Raw genomic sequence first — 17,361 nt, 5'->3', positions numbered from 1 at the left:
GGAAAAGAGTGAAGGGGCTCCCTGGGAATGGAGCACCTCCCCGGGCATGCTGCTCTTGGCCATCTCCATGTGATGGTTCCTGACCTGGAGAGCTCTTGCTCGCAGGAAGCTTCTTTGCAGTTGCTAGTATTGTTGCCCAGCAGAAGTTAATGGACAGGTTTCCACGATCTCGCAGAATTTCTTCCAGCCATTCCCAAGAGCAGGAACAATGATGAATCAAAGCACTGTTCCCTTTCTTGGCCATAGTTTGCACATCATATTTAGAGAATTTTAGGACCACTGTCATGTGAGCCTTGCCCGCCCCACTCCCAGCGCTGGGGGCAGCCACACACTGTCCTGCTGTCACCCCGGGGTGGGGAAGTGACCACAGGGTGCCCAAAGCCCTGCCTGGCTGCAGGGAACAGGCAGAGGAGGAGCTCACAGGAGCCCCACGCGGCTGGCAGATGAACGTGGTTGTGCCATGGTCTGACAGCCATGGGGCGCAGGTCCCTCCTGCTCCAGGTGGGCATGGTCCAGGCCTTCCTCCTTTGTAAACTTCATTGGTGCCCCTCCTGTGCATGTACTGCTCACCCCCACGGCACGGGGACAGACCCCGTTTAACTCCCACCCTGCCACGTGCTCCTCGCCCCGTCCGGAGCAATATCCCCAGGAGAAGCCGTGGTGTCCGTAGGGGTGCTATGCGTGCAGCATGGCCGTAAGTAGACGGAGCCCCCCCCACACCGTGCCCTCTCCCCGCAGGCTCAGGCACCATGCACAGAAACCAGCTGTGGACTCTTTAATCTTGCACCGTCCTCTGCATCGAGGTTGCTCTTCCCACGTGGCAATATCCCCCTCCCCACGTTCCTCCCGTCCCCCCCAGCCACACCGTGTGCTCTGCACCCTCCCCACGATGGCTGCACGAGGACAGCGCTGCCAGTAGGACCATGGCTTGCAGCTTCCCCTGGCAGGAAGCAACTGAACAAGCCCACGGGTGAACCACACCATGAGGGACGGAGAACGGTGCAGTGAGCTCTACCTGGCACACCCAGCCCTTCGCCCCTTGCGTGGGCAGTATCCATCCCACCGGATGGAGCCCGCAGGCTGGGCCGGCTGCACAGCACCAGGTCTGGGGGAGACACACATCATTGCAAGGGGTTTCTGGGGCACCTTGCTCTGTTTTCAGCGCTGCCTCCCACCCTGCTCTGCTTCCCTTTGCACCAGGGCACCATCCTGCTGCAAGCCCGGCAGGCACATCTACAAGGGACAGGGGGACAGCGTGGCCCAGCCTGTGACTGTGCCACCTCCCCGACGCCCCAAGGGGTTCTGTTCCTTTGCCTAATCACTGGTCCCAGCTGTGTCGCCCTTGTGCCGTGGGCTGCCAGTCCCCTTGGTGGCCCCAGTAGAGCACGGGAGCAGAGGGTGCTCAGCGCGCTGGTCCCCCCGCTGATTTGCAGCCATCTCAGAGAAGACATCAACCATGGCTTTGCGGATGGTCTCTGTTAGCTCGGGGACATCCTTCGGGCTCAGGCCATGGGTTTCTATCTTGGGGAGGACTTGGATGGTACATGTCCCTGGAGAGAGAGGGGAAAGGCCAAGGAGGCTGCTGGACAAACCCCCCAGGAGCAAGGTCTTCCCACCAGCATCCTCCACCACTGGCTGCCTCCCCACATGTCTCCCAGAGACCTCCATCCCCTGCGGGCCCCATCCCCACCACCAAATTTTCCCTCCAGCATCAGGGCTTCTTGTTTTCCACTTACCAGAGGTGAATTTCTTATCCTTGGAGCTGAAGAAGTCCCAGTACGGGGAGATCACAATGGGGAAAATGGGAACCTGCAGGAGATGGTGGGTCAGGGGTGTCCTCCATACAGACTCCAGCTCCTGCTGTGCCCTGGGCTTCAGCAGGTCCCTGCCACCTCCCTGGGCCCTGCAGACCCCAGAAGACCCTAATGTCCCCCATCCTCCTGCCCCAGGGTGTGTGCCCATCCCTCTCTGCCAAGGGTGGGTGGAGGAGAACAATGGCCTTACCTGAGCCTGCACAGCCAAGTGAAAAGCCCCGCGCTTGAAGGGCAGCATGGATTTGTCCTGGTTCCTGGTGCCTTCGGGGAAAATCAGCACTCGGAGCTACACAGGACAGGGAGGGATGCAAACATGGACCCCAGAGGTCCCCTGGCCCAAGACCGGTGCACCCCGCCCCCCGCTATGTTGGTGCCCCCCCATGCCTCCCACTGCACCCCCCTGTGTTTCTCCTCCTCAACTGCCCCCACTGCCGGTCCCCTCACATTTTCACGCCGTATGGTCTTGGCCGTCTGGGAGATGACATCGATGGCATCTCCCCTCTTGTGGCGGTCAATGAAGATGATGCCGCTGAGCCAGCAGGCCCACCCCACAGTGCCCATGTATATGAGCTCCTTCTTGGCGATGGGCACGCAGCGGTCGGGGATCACTTCCACCATGCCTGGAGGAGAGATGAGAGAAGAAGCAATCAGTCCCTGCCTGGTGGCTCCCATGACCAACCAGGCTGTGGCTGCAGTGACCCGGCATCTTCCTCCCTTCTCCTTGCAGCCCCGAGCTCCTGCCTCACCAGCTTCTCTACCCCACACTTCCTGTACAAATCCTGGTGCTGGCCTCGCTGGAACACCCCGGCACGAGGCTGGTCCAGCCCTGCAGAACCCCAAAGGCTGCCCAGGCAGCGACGAGTCCCTCCTCTGCCCTGCACTTACCCATGAGGTCAAGGGAAGCTTGGTGGTTGCAAACTATCACGTAGGGCTCCTCGGTATTCAGATGCTCAGAGCCCCGCACCTGCATCTTGATGCCATACAGGTGCTTGAGGGGCCGGATCGCAGCGCGCAGGAGCCTAGGGCAGAGGAACACACGTGGGGAGCAGATCAACACAGAGAGGGGCTGCTGGATTTCTTCCAGCCCTTCACAGTCACGCAGGAGCAAGGTGCAAAACGGACCAGCTAGAGCTGGTCCATACGAGCAAATAGCGTGTCCCAAGGTGTGTCTGTTCCCAGTCTCAGCAATCCTGTGTGGTGGTTTGCTCTTGTAAGCACATCTGTAGCCATCCCCAAGGTGAGAGCAGTCGCTGCCTCAGTAATAGAAAGTGTGGCTTTGAGCCACGAAGAGTAGCCACCACGAGCAGGTGGGAGAAATAACAAGTTCCTTGGAGGGTTGACGTCCAGGGAAGAAGAAAAAGTGAGATGGGAAGGGGTAGGATGGGATGGGAATGCTTGCAGCTGCGGTGTGAATCATCGCATCCCAGTGAGGACAACAGCCTCTGACTGGGCGAGCCTCACCGTGAGGCTCCAGCACGTGCACCTCGGGCAGGAACCCCAGCCCCAGGCTCACAGCTTGCATGGCCACTGCCTCCTGTGGGTGGTGGGTCGCAGCGAGATGTGCCGAGCAATGGCTGGGGGAGCACTGCAGGGAACAGCCTGGGGACAGAGAGGTCGGCAGGGCTGCTGCTGGGGAACAGCCACTGGACAGCGCTGCCAGCACCACGCGTGGAGGCGGAGGAGGCTTTGCCAAGAGCAGAGGAAAAAAAAGGCAGGAAGCAACTCAGCTTCGTTCATTAGAGCAACTCAGAATAGCTTCAGTAGTTCTGCAGCGTCAGAAAGGGATGGAGGTTTCTCATCCACACGGATGGACAGGAAACAAGGAAGAGCTGCGTCACCAGAAAGGGTTGGACAGGAAGGGTGACACCAGGATGGCAATGCTGATGAAGGGTGACAGTCAGTGTGAGAACAACAAGAGGAATGAAGGGATGATGGAGCAATGGGGATTGCAGCACCCAAGGAGGAAATAAAGCCCGGTACACTTTCATTCCAACAGTGTTGAAATGGGGCACTTTCTAACCCATAGCATGGAGAGCATCCATGCCAGGGACCTCACATCTATCAGTGATTGTTCCCAGAGAACCCACAGGGGACAGGGCGGTCAGCAGGAGCTGGGGACCAGGCAGGCGGGAGAAGAGATTTGGGAGGAGTGAGGAGGCAGGGGAAATTCATGGGGAAATTCACAGGGAAATTCACAGTGCCTGGTAGGGCCATTGCGCCAGAGGACTGAGCTTTTGGGAGACCTAAGCACAGCAATCCCTGTGCCTGCGGAGAAGCAAAACACTTGTGGCAATGCCCCAAAGCCAGGATTAATGACAGGAACCTGCTCCAAGCCGGAGGCTTTGTGATTTGGAGGCTGAAGAGGAGGCGGAGCAGGGCGTGCTGCTCTGGTGGAGGACGGCTGTGAGGTGTCGGTGGGACAAGGTACGGCACTGGTGACTCAGGACTGCGTCACGCCGGGGAGTTCCTCTAAGCTGGAAGCTTTTGCCCCAGTGCTCAAAGCACCTCTGGATATGTGCATGTGTGTACAGCATTTCCGCACAGACAGGATGAGAGCGTCTGCACAAGGGGACTGATAACATCAAACCTCTGACCACACTCCTGCCGAGGGCCTGAAATCTCTCAGCGCCCACACTCGATGGCTCAAGCTTGCCAGATTGCACAGCCTCAGACTTCTTGCACTCTGACACAATTACATCCCTTCTGGTATGCTATCGTGCCCAGGAATCCAGCACCAGGATTGCGACACCCTGGAAGCAGCCAGACCTTCCTCTCGTGCTCAGAGATGCTATCGCAGCCGCCACCACCCCCAGCTCGGCCGAGCCTCCCCTCTGCTGCGGGGCAGCACCGGCACGGCTCACCGGCACGCGGCAGCGCTGTGCCAGTGCTGATGGCACCGAGGAATCCCGCAGTCCCTCTGCCAAAGCGCAGTCCCCTGAACAGGACGTGGCTGCACTGCCAAGGAGGCAGGCGTGGGTGTGTGTTTGTATCCTGCTAATGACAGCGCTTCGAACCCTTGCCAGCCTCCCCATCTGATGGCCCAACGCTGCAACAGCCAAGAAGGATCCCTTGTAAACGATTTCATCCTCCGGGGGCCAGCTAGTCCAAAGCCAGGTGGCCACCCCATTGCACTGTAACCCTCCCTTGCCTTGGCCAGCACCCCTCCACCACACCACAAGATGCAGATGCACCCTTCCTTGCCACAGGGATGTGGCCACAGCTCTCACCGTGCCTCCAGGGCTTGACTCAGCCTCACTGCGCAGACACACCATATAGTCCCGGCTCTGGGTACAGCCTGGGCAGGAAAGAGCAGGTCCACAAGACCTCCAAATTCCTCCATCACCGCCAAGCCCCAGATGTCGCAGCGGTGGAAGAACAACCCCAAGCCGTACTCACTTCATGTTCTCCACGGAGCGTCCCCGAAGAGCCGCCAAGGGGGAGAGGAGAGTGGCCATGGCCACAACCCAGCAGTTAAAGAAGGCCACCTTGCAGAAGTAGTTGAAGGTGGCATTGTGCTGGTAGAGCAGCAGGGCAACGAAGAAGAGGAGGAGCAGCAGCCCCTGGAGCAGGACAGCCTCCATCGTGCCGCCTGGGCGCGAGGGTGCTGGAGAGCTTAGCCCGCGTCCCCAGGAGCTGGGGAGGAGGACAGGGCTGCCAGGAGCACGGCAGGAGACACCAGGGTATCAGCAGAGCCACATGTGGGCGCGTGGGCTGGTCCCGGGGAAGGAGTTGTGTGCTGCTCGCCCCGTGCAGAGGCTTGAGTATGGACTGGCAGAGGTGGGAGGCAGGCTCACCGGCCGAGGGTGGAGAGCGGAGGTGAGTCAACACCATAGACCCTGGGTCATCCATGGAGTCACAGCTGGGATGTGCCTATTGCAATGCTTCTGACTTGATGCAATCAGCTCAGCTGCTTATTAAAGTGCTCACGCTGGGGGCACCTCTTGGGGTCACCCCTGAAATCCTCCTGATAACAGGAGCAGCTCCGGTCCATACCCACCACCCCAGCGAGGCTGGCCGCAGTTCCCCAGCACCATCAGGACCCACACTGCAGATTATCAGGCCACTGGAGCATACCCGGCTGCTCCCCATGCAGGCTTGCCAGCCCCCACCCCAGCTGGCAGCCAGGGGCTGCGTTGCATTAGGTGTTTATGGCAGTGCAGTCTGCGTGCACAGGAGTGTAATTAGCCTCTCCTCCTGCTCACTTGCTGTCACACCAGGCACACAAGATTCAAGCCCATTCCTGGGCTGCGGAAGTCTGGAAACTCTGGTCTTGCTTTTCAAAAGCAGTGTTCTGACATCGCAGAGATGATTCTGGCTTGGTGTCAGCCAGCTCAGCCACCAGCATCTCTTATCTGGGAGCTCACAGCCCCACTGCTCCATCCGTGCGCTGCTGCCCAGACCCGTTGGTTCCTCCAGTCCTTGGGTCAGAGGGCTCTGCTCGTGCCTTCCCGTAACAACCCCAGCATCGCATCTCCTGGGTCGCACCCAGTGGCCCCAAACCTTCTCTGACATGACATACCTTCAACAAAATCACCCTGCTCTGCTCCCACAGCAGCTGCTTCCACCCACACCCTCTCCCCACCTCCGGTAGCATGGGAACAAGCAGACGCCTTCCTGCTCCTGGCCGTGCCATGCTCCCTGTGCTGGCAGCTAGAAGTGCCCCAGGACGGTCTCCTCTCCTGCTCTACCCAGTCGGTCTTATAGTATCTCAGGGTACTCCCACGCAAGGGAGATGTGCCTTCATGCCCAACCCAACGCGGCTCCTTCACTCCACACTGGGGCCAACCCTGCTAGCCTCTCCCACAGCTTCAGCAGGAGCCAGGCTGAGCCTCGCTGCAGAGGAAGATCCGTCTGTGGCAGAGCATGGCTCGGTCCTGGGCAGGGGGAGCATGAGCCCTCCCTTCCATAGGGACCCCAAAATAGAGACAGGGTGGTCCTCATTACCCAGTAGCGGCAGAAAGAGGGGATTTCAGGGTGAACTGCCTGGATACTATCTTTCTGCGTGCTCTCAGCTCCACTTAACCCCCAGCCCTAGAGTCTCCTACTAGGAGCTCCTAAAGCAGAGCCTCCTGATAACCAGGCTGTAATGCTGCTGGCTGCATGGAACTCCACAGCCCTCATCAGAACCCCATAGCCCCACCAGCCCACCCACCCTGGTGGCATCAGAGCAGAGCTGTGAACCCTGCAGCAGGGATGGGGAGGTGGCAGAGGCAGAGACCAGCTCCCAGCACCCATAATACGCCTGCACACACGCCCCCCACCTTTTTACCCAAACAGGGAGGAAACCAAGCCCTGGGGAACCCCACACTCACTCAACCAGGAGCCCTCTAGAGGATGGATCCCTTACTGGGATGAGCACTGGGCCAGCACTGTGTGGAACAGTGTGGGAGCTGTGGAACTGTGTGTTCCCGTTGTGGGAACAGCACTTGGCCATATCCAGCCCTGCCCATGCTATGCTCGGCCAAGAGCATCAGGCACTGGTATTCCCCTTCCTTTGGGTGCAAGAGGCTCACAGCCCCCCCTCACCCCTGCTGCTTGGAGGAAGCCCTATGCTCAGGCACAGAGCCAGAAGCCTGGGTAATTACAGATGCTTAATTAGTGACAGCAGGGCGCTTTCTTAACAAAGCAAATTAATTACAGGCAATGTGCTGCATTGGGAGCTGAAGGGACACCTGGGCTGGCACAACCCCACCCCGCGGATGCCAGCATGTCCCATGGGGACACAGCATGGTGCCGAGCACCGCAGGGCCCTCGTGGCTTGGCAAGGACACATTGTTCAGCTGGGACTGGGATGTCACCACTGAACTGGAGCTTGTCCCTCTTATGCAGTCACCTGGGTTTGGTGATGGGCTTCGTGACACCCAGTGCCTTGGGGTGGCTCACAGGGAGGAGGACAACATGCCCAGCAAAATGTACTATTTTGATGCATTTTGCTGGGCACGTTGTCCTCCTCCCTGTGGGCCACCCCAAAACTGTCAGTACCATAGGGCACCCACTCTCGGCACACACAAGATCTTCTGGGGTGGAGGCCAGGGACGTGCAGGAGAAGCCACCTCAGGGTGCAGGGAGCTCACTGCCGCTGCTCCAGCATGTCGTAGTACTCTGCAGAGAGAAAGCAGGGCCTGGAGGGCGTGTTAGGGCTTGGACAGAGGGAGGGAGCAGGAAGGGCTCAGCCCTCGTTGGGATATGTGGGAAGGTTGATGTATGCCTGGGGACATCTCCCATTGAAGGTAGGTGCTACGGGGAGAACTTGTCCTCACCTGATGATGGTGGGACATTGGCTCCTACGGTCCCTGTGGCACTGGGGGGTGGAGGAGGTGGCACTGCGCTGGTGGAAAGGACCAAGGACAGGAGTAAATGCCAGCCCTCTGTGTCCCATCTGGTGCCAGAGGTGCTGTCACACCAGGGGCTGCAGGACATGTACACACAAAGCAGCACCCTTGCTACTCACGGCTCCCCGTCCTCCTCTGCCGTGTCCTGGTAGCGCATGACCACCGGTCCCCCAGCCCCAGCCGGGACCGGCCATGCCAAGATGGGAGTGGGACCGGTGTAGGGGACGTAGTGGTGGTGGAAAACCATGGCCTCCTCTTCCTCTCCGGTCTGCAAAGGCACCATGAGTGGCTGTGGGGAGGAACAAAAGGCAAAGAGATTCTGGGCCTATCTCAGCAGCTGTCTTCGTCGGGCTCCCCAAGACAGGATCAGAGTCACAGAGCGATTGAGGTTGGGACCTCGGGAAACCAACTGCTCCAGCCCCTGCTCCAGCTGGGGTGCCCAGAGCGGGGTGCCCAGGGCCAGGTCCCGGCAGCTTCTGGAGGCCTCCCAGGAGGAGCCCCCACAGCCTCTCCTGTGCCAGCTCCGCCACCGCCAGGGCACAGAAGCGCTTCCCGGCGGTCAGAGGGCACCTCCCGGGCCCCGCTTCGTGCCCGGTGCCCCTGGGCCCGGCTCCGTCCTCCCCGCGGGGATTTACGGGCACGGCCGGGATCCCCCGCAGCCTCCCCTCCAGGCCGAGCAGCCCCAGCTCCCGCATTCTCTCCTCCCAGCAGAGCTGCTCCGGCGCCCCCACTTTCGTGGCCCTCCCCTGGGCTCTCTGCAGCCTGCCTGGCCTCTCTGGTGCCAGGGGCCCAGCAGCGAGGAGCAGAGGGGCAGGATCCCCTCCCTCTGCCTGCAGGCGGTCCTTCACCTGGTGCAGCTCGGGCCACCACCAGCTTTCCTTGCTGCAGGGCCCGCTGCTGGCTCCTGCTCAGCTTGGGGCCCCCCAGGACCCCAGGGCCTTTCCTGCAGAGCCGCTTCCCGGCCGGGAGCCCCCTCAGCACTTCTCCTGCCTGAGCTCCATGAGGTTCCACACGGAGAAACAATACAGGGGCATTGCTACCTGAGACAGGACCCCAAAATGCTGCCCACAGCATCTGAGCATTGAGCAGCCACATGCAGGGTCCAGTCTCCCCCAGTATAGTGAATCGGTGGGTACTGGGAGTACGTGCATGAAAGATGCCAGCTGGCAGTGAGCAAGGCAGCTGCCCACATCCCACCAAGAAAGCGGCATTTGTTTCCCCCCATGGAGATGAGATGTTTCATGTAATTTTGGTTCGAGATGGACTTTCAAATGAACGCCCTCGCAGAGCTGTTCTGCCTAATGAGCAGTGCTCAGCCTTGCTGCTCAGCCCAGTCCTGCACCCTGCCCACGCCTGGTGGACCTCGGTTCTTCCCAGCTGCACTAAATCCCCTCCAAGAAGCCTGGATATGATCCGTGCTGGGGGTCAAACCAGCCCAAAGAGCCCCAGACCCCCCAGGAGCTGCAGAGGGCTGTGAACACCCAGCAGCTGCACTTCAGGGGTCCCATGCTGCTATGAAATGGGACCCAGGTGCTATCCATCCTCCTTGCCCCGTACCTGGGCAGCAGCTGGAGATGGTCCGAACCCGAAGGACGTCAATGCCGACACGGCCAGACTGTTCATCACCACCTGGTACATTTGGGAGTTTTGAATCATCATCAACTCGATTAAATCTGCCGGAGAGTAAGGGGCTCTGCGTCAGAGAGGGATTAGAGCGAGGGCATGGGAAACACAGCCACTGGCTGAGCAGTGTGGATGCAGCCCCCATGGGGTCCCTGCTGGGATGGCGTGGCACCACAGCTTGTCCCTATGCCAAGTACCAGGAGCCAAGCCAGACTGCCCCACGGCCCAATTTGGAAGGCCTACATGGCATTTAAAAATTATTTTGCTTGGATAAAGCTTTAAAATAGACATAGTTAAGCCTTTCCTTATTTGCAAATGTGATTAAACATCTGGTCTGGCTTGACGAAGGCTGCTCACAAAAGGTGATTAGCGGTGCTGGAGGCAGCAGACTTTCCGCCCATTCGGAGGAGAATTGCTGCGGTCCTGGCAGTGTTCAGGGCTTGGCAAATCCTTCCTTGGCACCGGGGAAGCACTGCCAGAGAGCTGGGCAGTGGGCATGGAATTGTGCGTGGGGGCTCGGAGCTCAGAGACCCCTGGGGACTCATAGTCCCCATAGGGACTGATGCCTCCTCCAGTCCCAGAGCAAGTACCTATTGAGCAGGGCTCAGACCCAGGTGGCCATGCACGTACATGTCAGCATCTGAGTCCCCTTGGCTGGATGCCTGAGGCTTTAAAACACCCCCATTAAAACATTGACACATCCCCAATGAAACATCACCGTTTACTGCAGGCATGAAGTTCCCCTGCAAGGTGCCTTCAAACCTGCTGGAGGATGATCTCCAAGACCCTGCTTTGTGCATGAGCTTCCCACACCAATTTGGAGCATGCCCTTTCCTCCATGTATTTTTAGACAGCTCAGCCTTCCCCCTCCCCACAGCATGGCTTTGGTCATAATTTGTCCTGGGAGCCAAAATCCCTCTGGAGCTGGTACGTCCCCCTCTGTCCCACCTAGAATGGCCAAAGATCCCGTATCACCCTGCCTTTCCCTGGTGATGCTCACAAAATGTTTTTTTTTTTTTTTTTTTTGCCGAAAGAGATCTCAAAAAAAACCATCCCCCAGGAGCATCCCAGTGTGGTCCAAGCCAGCCCTGACTTCAAGTTTGGTAAAACCACCAAAAATTGCATCCTGTAGGGCAAAGACACCATCAAGTCAAGGTGTGGCCAGCCCTGTGAGGTTGCAGCCCTCCCCCCTGCCCCCCCAGGTGTCACTCATCCTAAAGAGGCTGAAAAAAAATAAAAGGATGAAATTAAGATGGTTTTAACATGGGACTATGAGATGCCTGTGGTCACACACCTTCCCGCAGGTGTGGGGCTCTGGTGGGCTGGGCGAGGGTCCCAGGAAGCTGCTGGAGGATCACCACTGGCTGCTGGGACACCGGCACAGCGCCGTGGGGACATGGCACAGGTGGGATCTGAAAGGCAGAAGGGGAAAGAAAGCCTTGGGGATGGAGGGTCTTGGAGGAGGGGTCGGCTTGTACTGACCCCCCTTTCTCCAGGGGTGCAGTCCTGCAAGCCCTCCCCCCAGCCCTGGGGACACGGCCCCGCGGTGCACAGTGAGCACTTTGCTTTTTGCAGGGGGCATTTACATCTCACAAATAAATAAATAAATAAATAAATAAAATCACAAACCAGCATTGCAGCTCCAGACCCCACTGCCCACCTAAAACCACCACCCCATCCCCTCTCCTCCCACCCCAGCCCATTTTCCCCACCATACCCTTGCATACCCTGACTATCCCCTCTGTCCAGAGGCAGAGCTGCTCTGCAGGGCTTACCCCATGCGGGATGATGTAGGTCCCAGTCACCGGGTCCCCCCAGACCCCCTTGGGGTCCCCCGCTGCCCCGACCTCCATGGCTCAGCCGAGCAGCACTGCAGCCGGCAGCTCCGGCTTGTTGCTATAGCTGCTGGGGCCAAACAAAGCCTCCGGCAGGTTTGGCAGCCACAGCAGCGTCCCCACACTGCTTTTCCCCACTGTGCATCTCCAGGACACCCCCCACCACCAAAGGGGTGGGACAGAGGTGTTTTGTGCTCCCCACCCCACACCCCATGGTGTTTCTGGGCCTGCAGGACAATTGTCCCTGCAGGGAACTGGGGTTGTGGGTTCATTCAAGCTCTGTATACTGGTCCTAGTGGCTGGGGAGCACTGGTCCCAGTGGCATGTCTGCTCAGCCCCACTGCATTCCCACCAGCAGCATCTCACCGCTTCGGGCACACGCTTTTGGAAGCTTTCCTAAATACCCAGGTCCCACAGCCCTGTGGTCTCCATCAATGCCGGCTGTCGTGGGAGGTGGGAGACGACTCTGCTCCCATCTGCTCACTGGGTGGGAGGCAGGTAAAAGCCAACAGGAGAACATGGACGGGGGGTCTGGTGGGATGCAGTCGCCTGTCAGAGCAGCTCTGGCTGCCTGGCTTGCTCTCAGCATGCCACCCCTTTGATTGGGACGTATTGAAAGGTCCTGTCAAGCACTGGCAGAAAGCAGCTGGAGGGGCCGGAGGCAGCTGCAAAGCAGCAGTGTGTCCCTGCAGGGCTGAGCTCTCACCTGCACCAGGGACTCAGGTCGGAGGAGCAAACACAGCCAGGTTTCTACGTGGGAGCACTGGGAGATGGGTCTGGGCAGTGCTCAGGGAAGGCTCAGCTCTGCAGGGCTCAGCAGTGCCTGCCATCAGATGCAGCGCCCTGCCAGCATGCCGCGGCTGTGGGGTCTCTGTGGATGGAGGATGAAGGTCCTTCCACTCCATGGGATGTCCCTTGGTCCTCAGAGGCAGAGTGCCCCCATGCATGACCAAGGCACAGTGCTGCTGGGGACATCACGCAGGTGCCACCGCAGATCTGGTCCCCATGGACCACTTCCCCCTTCTGCAGTGACCAGCCACAGTACACCCCCCCACACCCCTGCCCCATGCCAAGTTGGCATGCAAACCCATTGCAAGGAAATTTTCTCCCCAAATGGCCCAACCTCCAACTGTCCTCAGATATCTTTCCTCCACCTCCGTGGGCTCTGGGACTGCCCTTCTGGGTGATTATTTCATCAATATAAAATCCAAAGTCCCCTCTGTCCCTAGCATGTAGGTCTGGGAGCATTTCCCAGGAACCCAGCCTGGAGCCAGCCCTGCTCATGAAGAAGGAACAGATCTCACCAAAACCTCCTGTCCTGCCCCAAAACCGCAACAAGACACCTCCAGATGGGCAGGAGCACCCATTCTGAGGTCGGCTGCCTTAGCCCCCAGCCCTTGGTTCTAGCCAGGCTATTTTCTGCTTCATTACATTTTGCTCCGTGCTCCTAATTTCTCCAGGCCCCGCTGGATTATTTCACTGCCTTTTGTTATAGCTCCCAAATTCACATTATTTGCACATTTAATTACCATGCTGATTACCCCCTGCTTCTGGCAGAGCCTGGTGTGCTCTGAGCAGAGCCCGGGTATCCGTCTTGTCGGTGCTAATATTGTTCTCATCTGTAGGAAGGACTCGAGCACTGGAGCAAAGGGCTGAGCCATTTGCAGCATAAGAAGAATTTCTGCTGCGGTGGGAAAACAAGGGGACGTGGTGTGAATGTTCTCAGACCTCTCTGGGGCAGCCTGAGCCCCTTTGGGGGTCTTATTGACTGCTCTTTGTCCGCAAGTGGGGGTCTGGTGCAACCCCCAGCCCTGATGCGCCCCGTGCAGCACCGCTGCAGAGGTTAGAGGGCAGAGGCTGGGGCTCAGCTCTGGGCAGGCCAATGCTCATCTGCAGCCAGTCACTGCATCACGTCCCTTTTTAAGGCCCCCAGCACATCTGTCATGAAGAGAGGAGGTCTGAGCATCGGTGGCAGCAGGAGATGCAGGCACCATGCGCCCACCCACGCCTGCCAGCCCGGCTCTCTGTCTTTAAAGTGCAGCGCCATGGAATTAGGGCTGCGGGGATCGGCGCTGGGGCAGGAGCGCTCATGGCCATGTGGGTGATAATAAAGTTCTGGCAGTGATGGACGCCTCTGTCCCCAGTAAGAGCCACCCTGATGAAGCCTACCCCTAGGCTGAGACATGTGCCACAAGACACCCTTGAGGATGCTTTGTGGATGTTTTTATTAGCAGCCCTCTTTTTGGCAGCTCCCGAGCCCTTCTTTTACTGTAAATCTGAATTTCTTGTTCTGGAAAGCCAAACCAAAATCTTCACCCTAATTAAAGCCCGAGGACAGGACTTCAACCCCATACCCTGCTTAGGGGAGGGCTCCACCAGCAGTGCCCCTGCTGCTGGGTGCAAGCAGGGGAAGATGCTGCACCAGGCATCTGGAGCAAAAGCAAGGCAATCCGGCCCCTCTGGGATGCCCAATGCTCTCTGCACGAATCCGTGCTCACAAAGCAAGCAATGAAAGCACCACGGCTTCGACAAGCTTTGGTGAACAAGCCGAGCAGCAGAACATGGAGAGCTGGGGCGTGACGGATGGCACCAGGCTGGGAGCGGCGCTGTGCCACGCCTGGATGGGCTGCGCTCCCCTACAGCCCAGCAGCAACAACTGGGGTGACTGGGGAGGGGGGCCAGCATGCAGCACGTCCCTCGTTCTGCCCCAAATCGCAGCTGGGACAATCCCCCAACATGAGGAAACAGACAGCGGGCAGCAGCCTTGCCTAAGACTCATGGAAGACAAAGGAAGCCAGATGGAGGCAATGCATCCTCCCCTGTGCACTGGGCAACTAAACCACCCGACCAAACCCGGTTTGTCACTGCACATCAGGACAAACCAAGCACATGCAGTGGGGGCTCAGCAGTGTCTGTCCCCTGTGCTCCATGTCACATCATCACACGCACCTCTCGGGGCTGCTCTGCAGATCCGGGAGCATGACTGGGTGGAAGGATCTCACTTTGAAGCCCAGTTACAAAAAAATAACACTTTCCTTTCCAGGAGGTCTTGTTCTGAGGTCTCTTCCAAGCCATCATCCAGCCACTGTGGTCTCACTCAGCACCATCACTGGCTGGCTCCTCCCAGAGCCCAAAATTGAGCACGAGGCTGTTGGCAAGGGTGGAGGAGGGGGCTGCCTGGGGAGGGGAAGGGCAATGCACAGCCCCCAGCATGCAGCAAGGGTGCTCTGCAGCCCCCCCAAACCTCAGCCGCTCCTTCCCACCCTGCAGACCAAAGCAGGCACCTCCAAAACTTGGCTGCTCCCCTCCAGTGACAAGCCCTGGTGACTTTGCCACCAGATGGCACCAAATAAGCCGGCCGTGTGGGGACACGTGTGGCTTGGGGACACGTGTGGCTTGGGGCCCCCACGACCAGCAGGCACAGCCTGCCTTCACCCTGCTCCGTCGCCCCCATCTCCGCCAGCACAGCCCGGGATTATTTGCACCGGTTATAATTTTATTTGGTTAAAGCAGTGTCTGACAAGGCAACCTCCCACTGCTTGTTTACGTGCTGTTGGAAAATTAAATGATTAAAATTGGGTGTTTGCATTTTGCTGGAAACTATTAGAAGGTAATGAGTCTGGCCGGGTCCCGGAGGCTTTTTGTGTCAATATAACTGCAGGCTCAGCCTTTGCTGCTCTGTGCCTGTGAGAGCAGCGGCGGTCACTCCTAATAATGTCGTACAAGTGGTTTTAAATATTAAGGGCCCATTTCCTTTATTTGCATTTTTAGGGGTATTTGAATTACATAGCAGTTATTTGAAAGACAAGGTGAATTATTCCACTAAAGCTTTTCCTGAACCTGCTTGCCATTCCCCCCGATCCTGCCCTGGCACAAGGGACAGCACAGCTCCCTTAGCCCCCTGCCTTGCTCTAAAAGCACTAAAAGTGGTGAAGTTTGGGTCAAAATTCCCTGTGCTAAAGGGGTTGGTGCTTTCCAGCATGGAGCTGAGTTGTAGATATATATCCACGGAGAAGTGCCAGGGCATGGCTGGCAGGGATGCTGCGCTGGGCATTTTGTGCCACCCGCTCTGCTCTGCACCCAGCATCCTGGTAGCACCCAAGCACCAAGATCATGAGCTCAGCCCAGATTAAAACCCTCCGTTTTGCACTTTGCTGGGGTTTCATGCAGCTTTCTGGAATATAAGGCGACCTGTCCAAGGACTTTGAGCATGCTTGGATGGGGCAGGATTAAGTTTATCCTGCAGAGCTGCCCGCTGCCAGCCACACACCCATCTTCTAGCCCTTTCTGGGGTTTTCCCCGTTCTGGAAAGGGGATCGGGGGTGTCCCAGCCCACGCAGGTGAGCAGGCGGGATGGGCAGCTGCCTGCAGAGCCTCCCATGCACGCAGGGCTTGAAGGAGCATCCCTGCACTGTGTGCGTGCACCCATCCAGGCGTGCACACGCGTGTCAGGGCATGTGTTTGCACATGAGAGTGTGCACCACCCCAGCACCACGACGTCCCCTCGGGGCTTCTCTAGCTCCAGGCAGAGCTGGCTGGGGAGGAGCGTGCCCCTCAGCACGCCCCCTGCACCCCAACCTGGACCAGTCCTGTCTGCACCCCCACTTCCCAAAGCCTTTGGACATCAGGTTTCCAGCTCAGCTGCATCCAAAGAGCAGGCAAGAGGACTCTGCAGCCCCCCCAGTGCATGCCCCTGGGCACAGCTGGGGGGGTCCCAGGTCGCCGAGGGGTGCAGATAAGAGGGTGCTGGGGGCCGGGCCATGGCAGTGCCAGGCTGGGTGTCCCCCCCATGCTGCTCCTGGCATCCAGCCCTGTGCGTGGGGAGGGGGAGCGGAGGGGAGCCTGCACACTGCCAGACCCGGGAGCTGTGACATTCAGTCTGGTGGAGAGAAGGAGCCGTGGGCGCCGGGCAGAGCTGGGGGGACACTGGGAGTGGGTCAGGGCCACCCTCGGGGACCAAGCACCCCCTGAGGGAAAGTGGCTTGGAGGGACCTGGGTACAGGACGGGGCTGGGAAGGAGCAGGGGGAGCAGGGGCACCCCTGGGAGCTGGGGTCCCCCCAGTGCTCAGTGCCATGCAGGAGGAGCTGGGCTGGCCCCAGCCCCTTGGGGACTGAGCTGGGACACCCACAGACCAGGTGGCACGGGGCTGACTCCAGCCATGGGGTGCCCGTGGCAGCTCCCCAGCTCCTGCACGCTGCTGCTCCTGCTGCTGGCGCTCCCGATGCTTTGGGTAAGTGTCCTCAGGGTGGACGGGGATGGGGAGGTCGGGGGGGGCAGTGAGAGTGGCGGGCACCTGCCTGTGATGACCACCTTGGGGCCCACAAGCCCTGGGGAGCGGAGCACCCGCAGTCCTGGTGGGGTGGGTGACCCCACGGGGTCAGGTGTCCCCAGCATGTCCCTGTCCCCATCCACATCCCTCCCACTGCCTGTCCCCATCCCAGCCAGCCGGCAGCGGGGACTCCAGGCTGCACCTGCTTTCACGGCAGCTTCGGGGGGAGGATTTGCTGAAATGCAGCAGGGACAGGCAGGGAGGGAGGTGACGATGGCAGCACCCCCGGGCTGTGACACCAGGGCCACCAGCAAAGCTCAGGATGGGATGAGATGGTCCAGGGCACCCCCAAGGAGGAAAACCCCGTGTGTCCTGCGGGGCGGCTCCCAGTAACACCAGGCTCCCAAAGGGCTTTGGGTGATGAGGGGGTTTTGGCCAGTGGAGGGGAAAATAAAGCAAAAAGAAAGGGAACAGAAAGCAAAAAGAA

General features: G+C 59.0%; 3 protein-coding genes across 18 annotated transcripts in view; 1 reads left to right on the top strand and 2 right to left on the bottom strand.

The window, feature by feature from the left end:
• Positions 1–760: 760 nt before the first annotated feature.
• Positions 761–7,247, bottom strand: LOC308181401 (1-acyl-sn-glycerol-3-phosphate acyltransferase alpha-like). Its single transcript, XM_080564665.1, has 6 exons — positions 5,211–7,247; positions 2,700–2,833; positions 2,259–2,434; positions 2,005–2,100; positions 1,737–1,809; positions 761–1,550 (listed from the first exon to the last, which is right to left on the bottom strand). Exons 1-6 carry the CDS (start codon positions 5,393–5,395, stop codon positions 1,315–1,317), a joined length of 900 nt encoding a protein of 299 aa, XP_080420791.1. The 5' UTR covers positions 5,396–7,247; the 3' UTR covers positions 761–1,314.
• Positions 7,248–7,392: 145 nt separating this feature from the next.
• PRR29 (proline rich 29) lies at positions 7,393–11,953 on the bottom strand. Of its 8 annotated transcripts, none has more exons than XM_080564671.1 (6): positions 11,545–11,943; positions 11,064–11,181; positions 9,704–9,775; positions 8,266–8,435; positions 8,075–8,142; positions 7,393–7,936 (listed from the first exon to the last, which is right to left on the bottom strand). In XM_080564671.1, exons 1-6 carry the CDS (start codon positions 11,620–11,622, stop codon positions 7,885–7,887), a joined length of 558 nt encoding a protein of 185 aa, XP_080420797.1. In that variant the 5' UTR covers positions 11,623–11,943; the 3' UTR covers positions 7,393–7,884. The 8 variants fall into 8 exon arrangements, with proteins under 8 accessions (XP_080420797.1, XP_080420793.1, XP_080420795.1 ...); XM_080564667.1 differs by having other exon boundaries at positions 7,393–7,916; positions 11,545–11,937; XM_080564669.1 differs by having other exon boundaries at positions 8,075–8,137; positions 9,704–9,819; positions 11,545–11,934.
• Positions 11,954–13,933: 1,980 nt separating this feature from the next.
• Positions 13,934–17,361, top strand: part of LOC308181839 (vasoactive intestinal polypeptide receptor 1-like) — a 14,168-nt gene continuing 10,740 nt past the window's right edge. For 3 of the 9 annotated variants that reach the window (XM_080565545.1, XM_080565541.1, XM_080565540.1), the window contains exon 1: positions 13,935–16,835. In XM_080565545.1, coding sequence (XP_080421671.1) covers positions 16,292–16,835 — 544 coding nt within the window. In that variant the 5' untranslated portion in view covers positions 13,935–16,291. Of the gene's footprint in view, positions 16,836–17,361 lie in introns of all 9 variants that reach the window. The other 6 variants (XM_080565542.1, XM_080565543.1, XM_080565548.1 and 3 more) reach the window with 4 other exon arrangements.

The sequence above is a fragment of the Anser brachyrhynchus genome (genome assembly GCF_964034855.1).
Source record: "Anser brachyrhynchus genome assembly, chromosome: 22".
NCBI lineage: Eukaryota > Metazoa > Chordata > Aves > Anseriformes > Anatidae > Anser > Anser brachyrhynchus.
This window is presented reverse-complemented; position numbering and strand designations above follow the sequence as displayed.

Coding starts and splice junctions, on each gene's coding strand:
- LOC308181401 (XM_080564665.1), bottom strand. CDS start 5,395: ATGGAGGCTGTCCTGCTCCAGGGGCTGCTGCTCCTCCTCTTCTTCGTT. Junction 2,435..2,699: donor AGCTTCCCTTGACCTCATGG/GTAAGTGCAGGG, acceptor TCTCTCCTCCAG/GCATGGTGGAAGTGATCCCC. Junction 2,101..2,258: donor AGACCATACGGCGTGAAAAT/GTGAGGGGACCG, acceptor TGTCCTGTGTAG/CTCCGAGTGCTGATTTTCCC.
- PRR29 (XM_080564666.1), bottom strand. CDS start 11,622: ATGGAGGTCGGGGCAGCGGGGGACCCCAAGGGGGTCTGGGGGGACCCG. Junction 8,436..9,703: donor CATCTCCAGCTGCTGCCCAG/GTACGGGGCAAG, acceptor TCCTCCCCACAG/CCACTCATGGTGCCTTTGCA. Junction 8,138..8,265: donor GCAGAGGAGGACGGGGAGCC/GTGAGTAGCAAG, acceptor CCACCAGCGCAG/TGCCACCTCCTCCACCCCCC.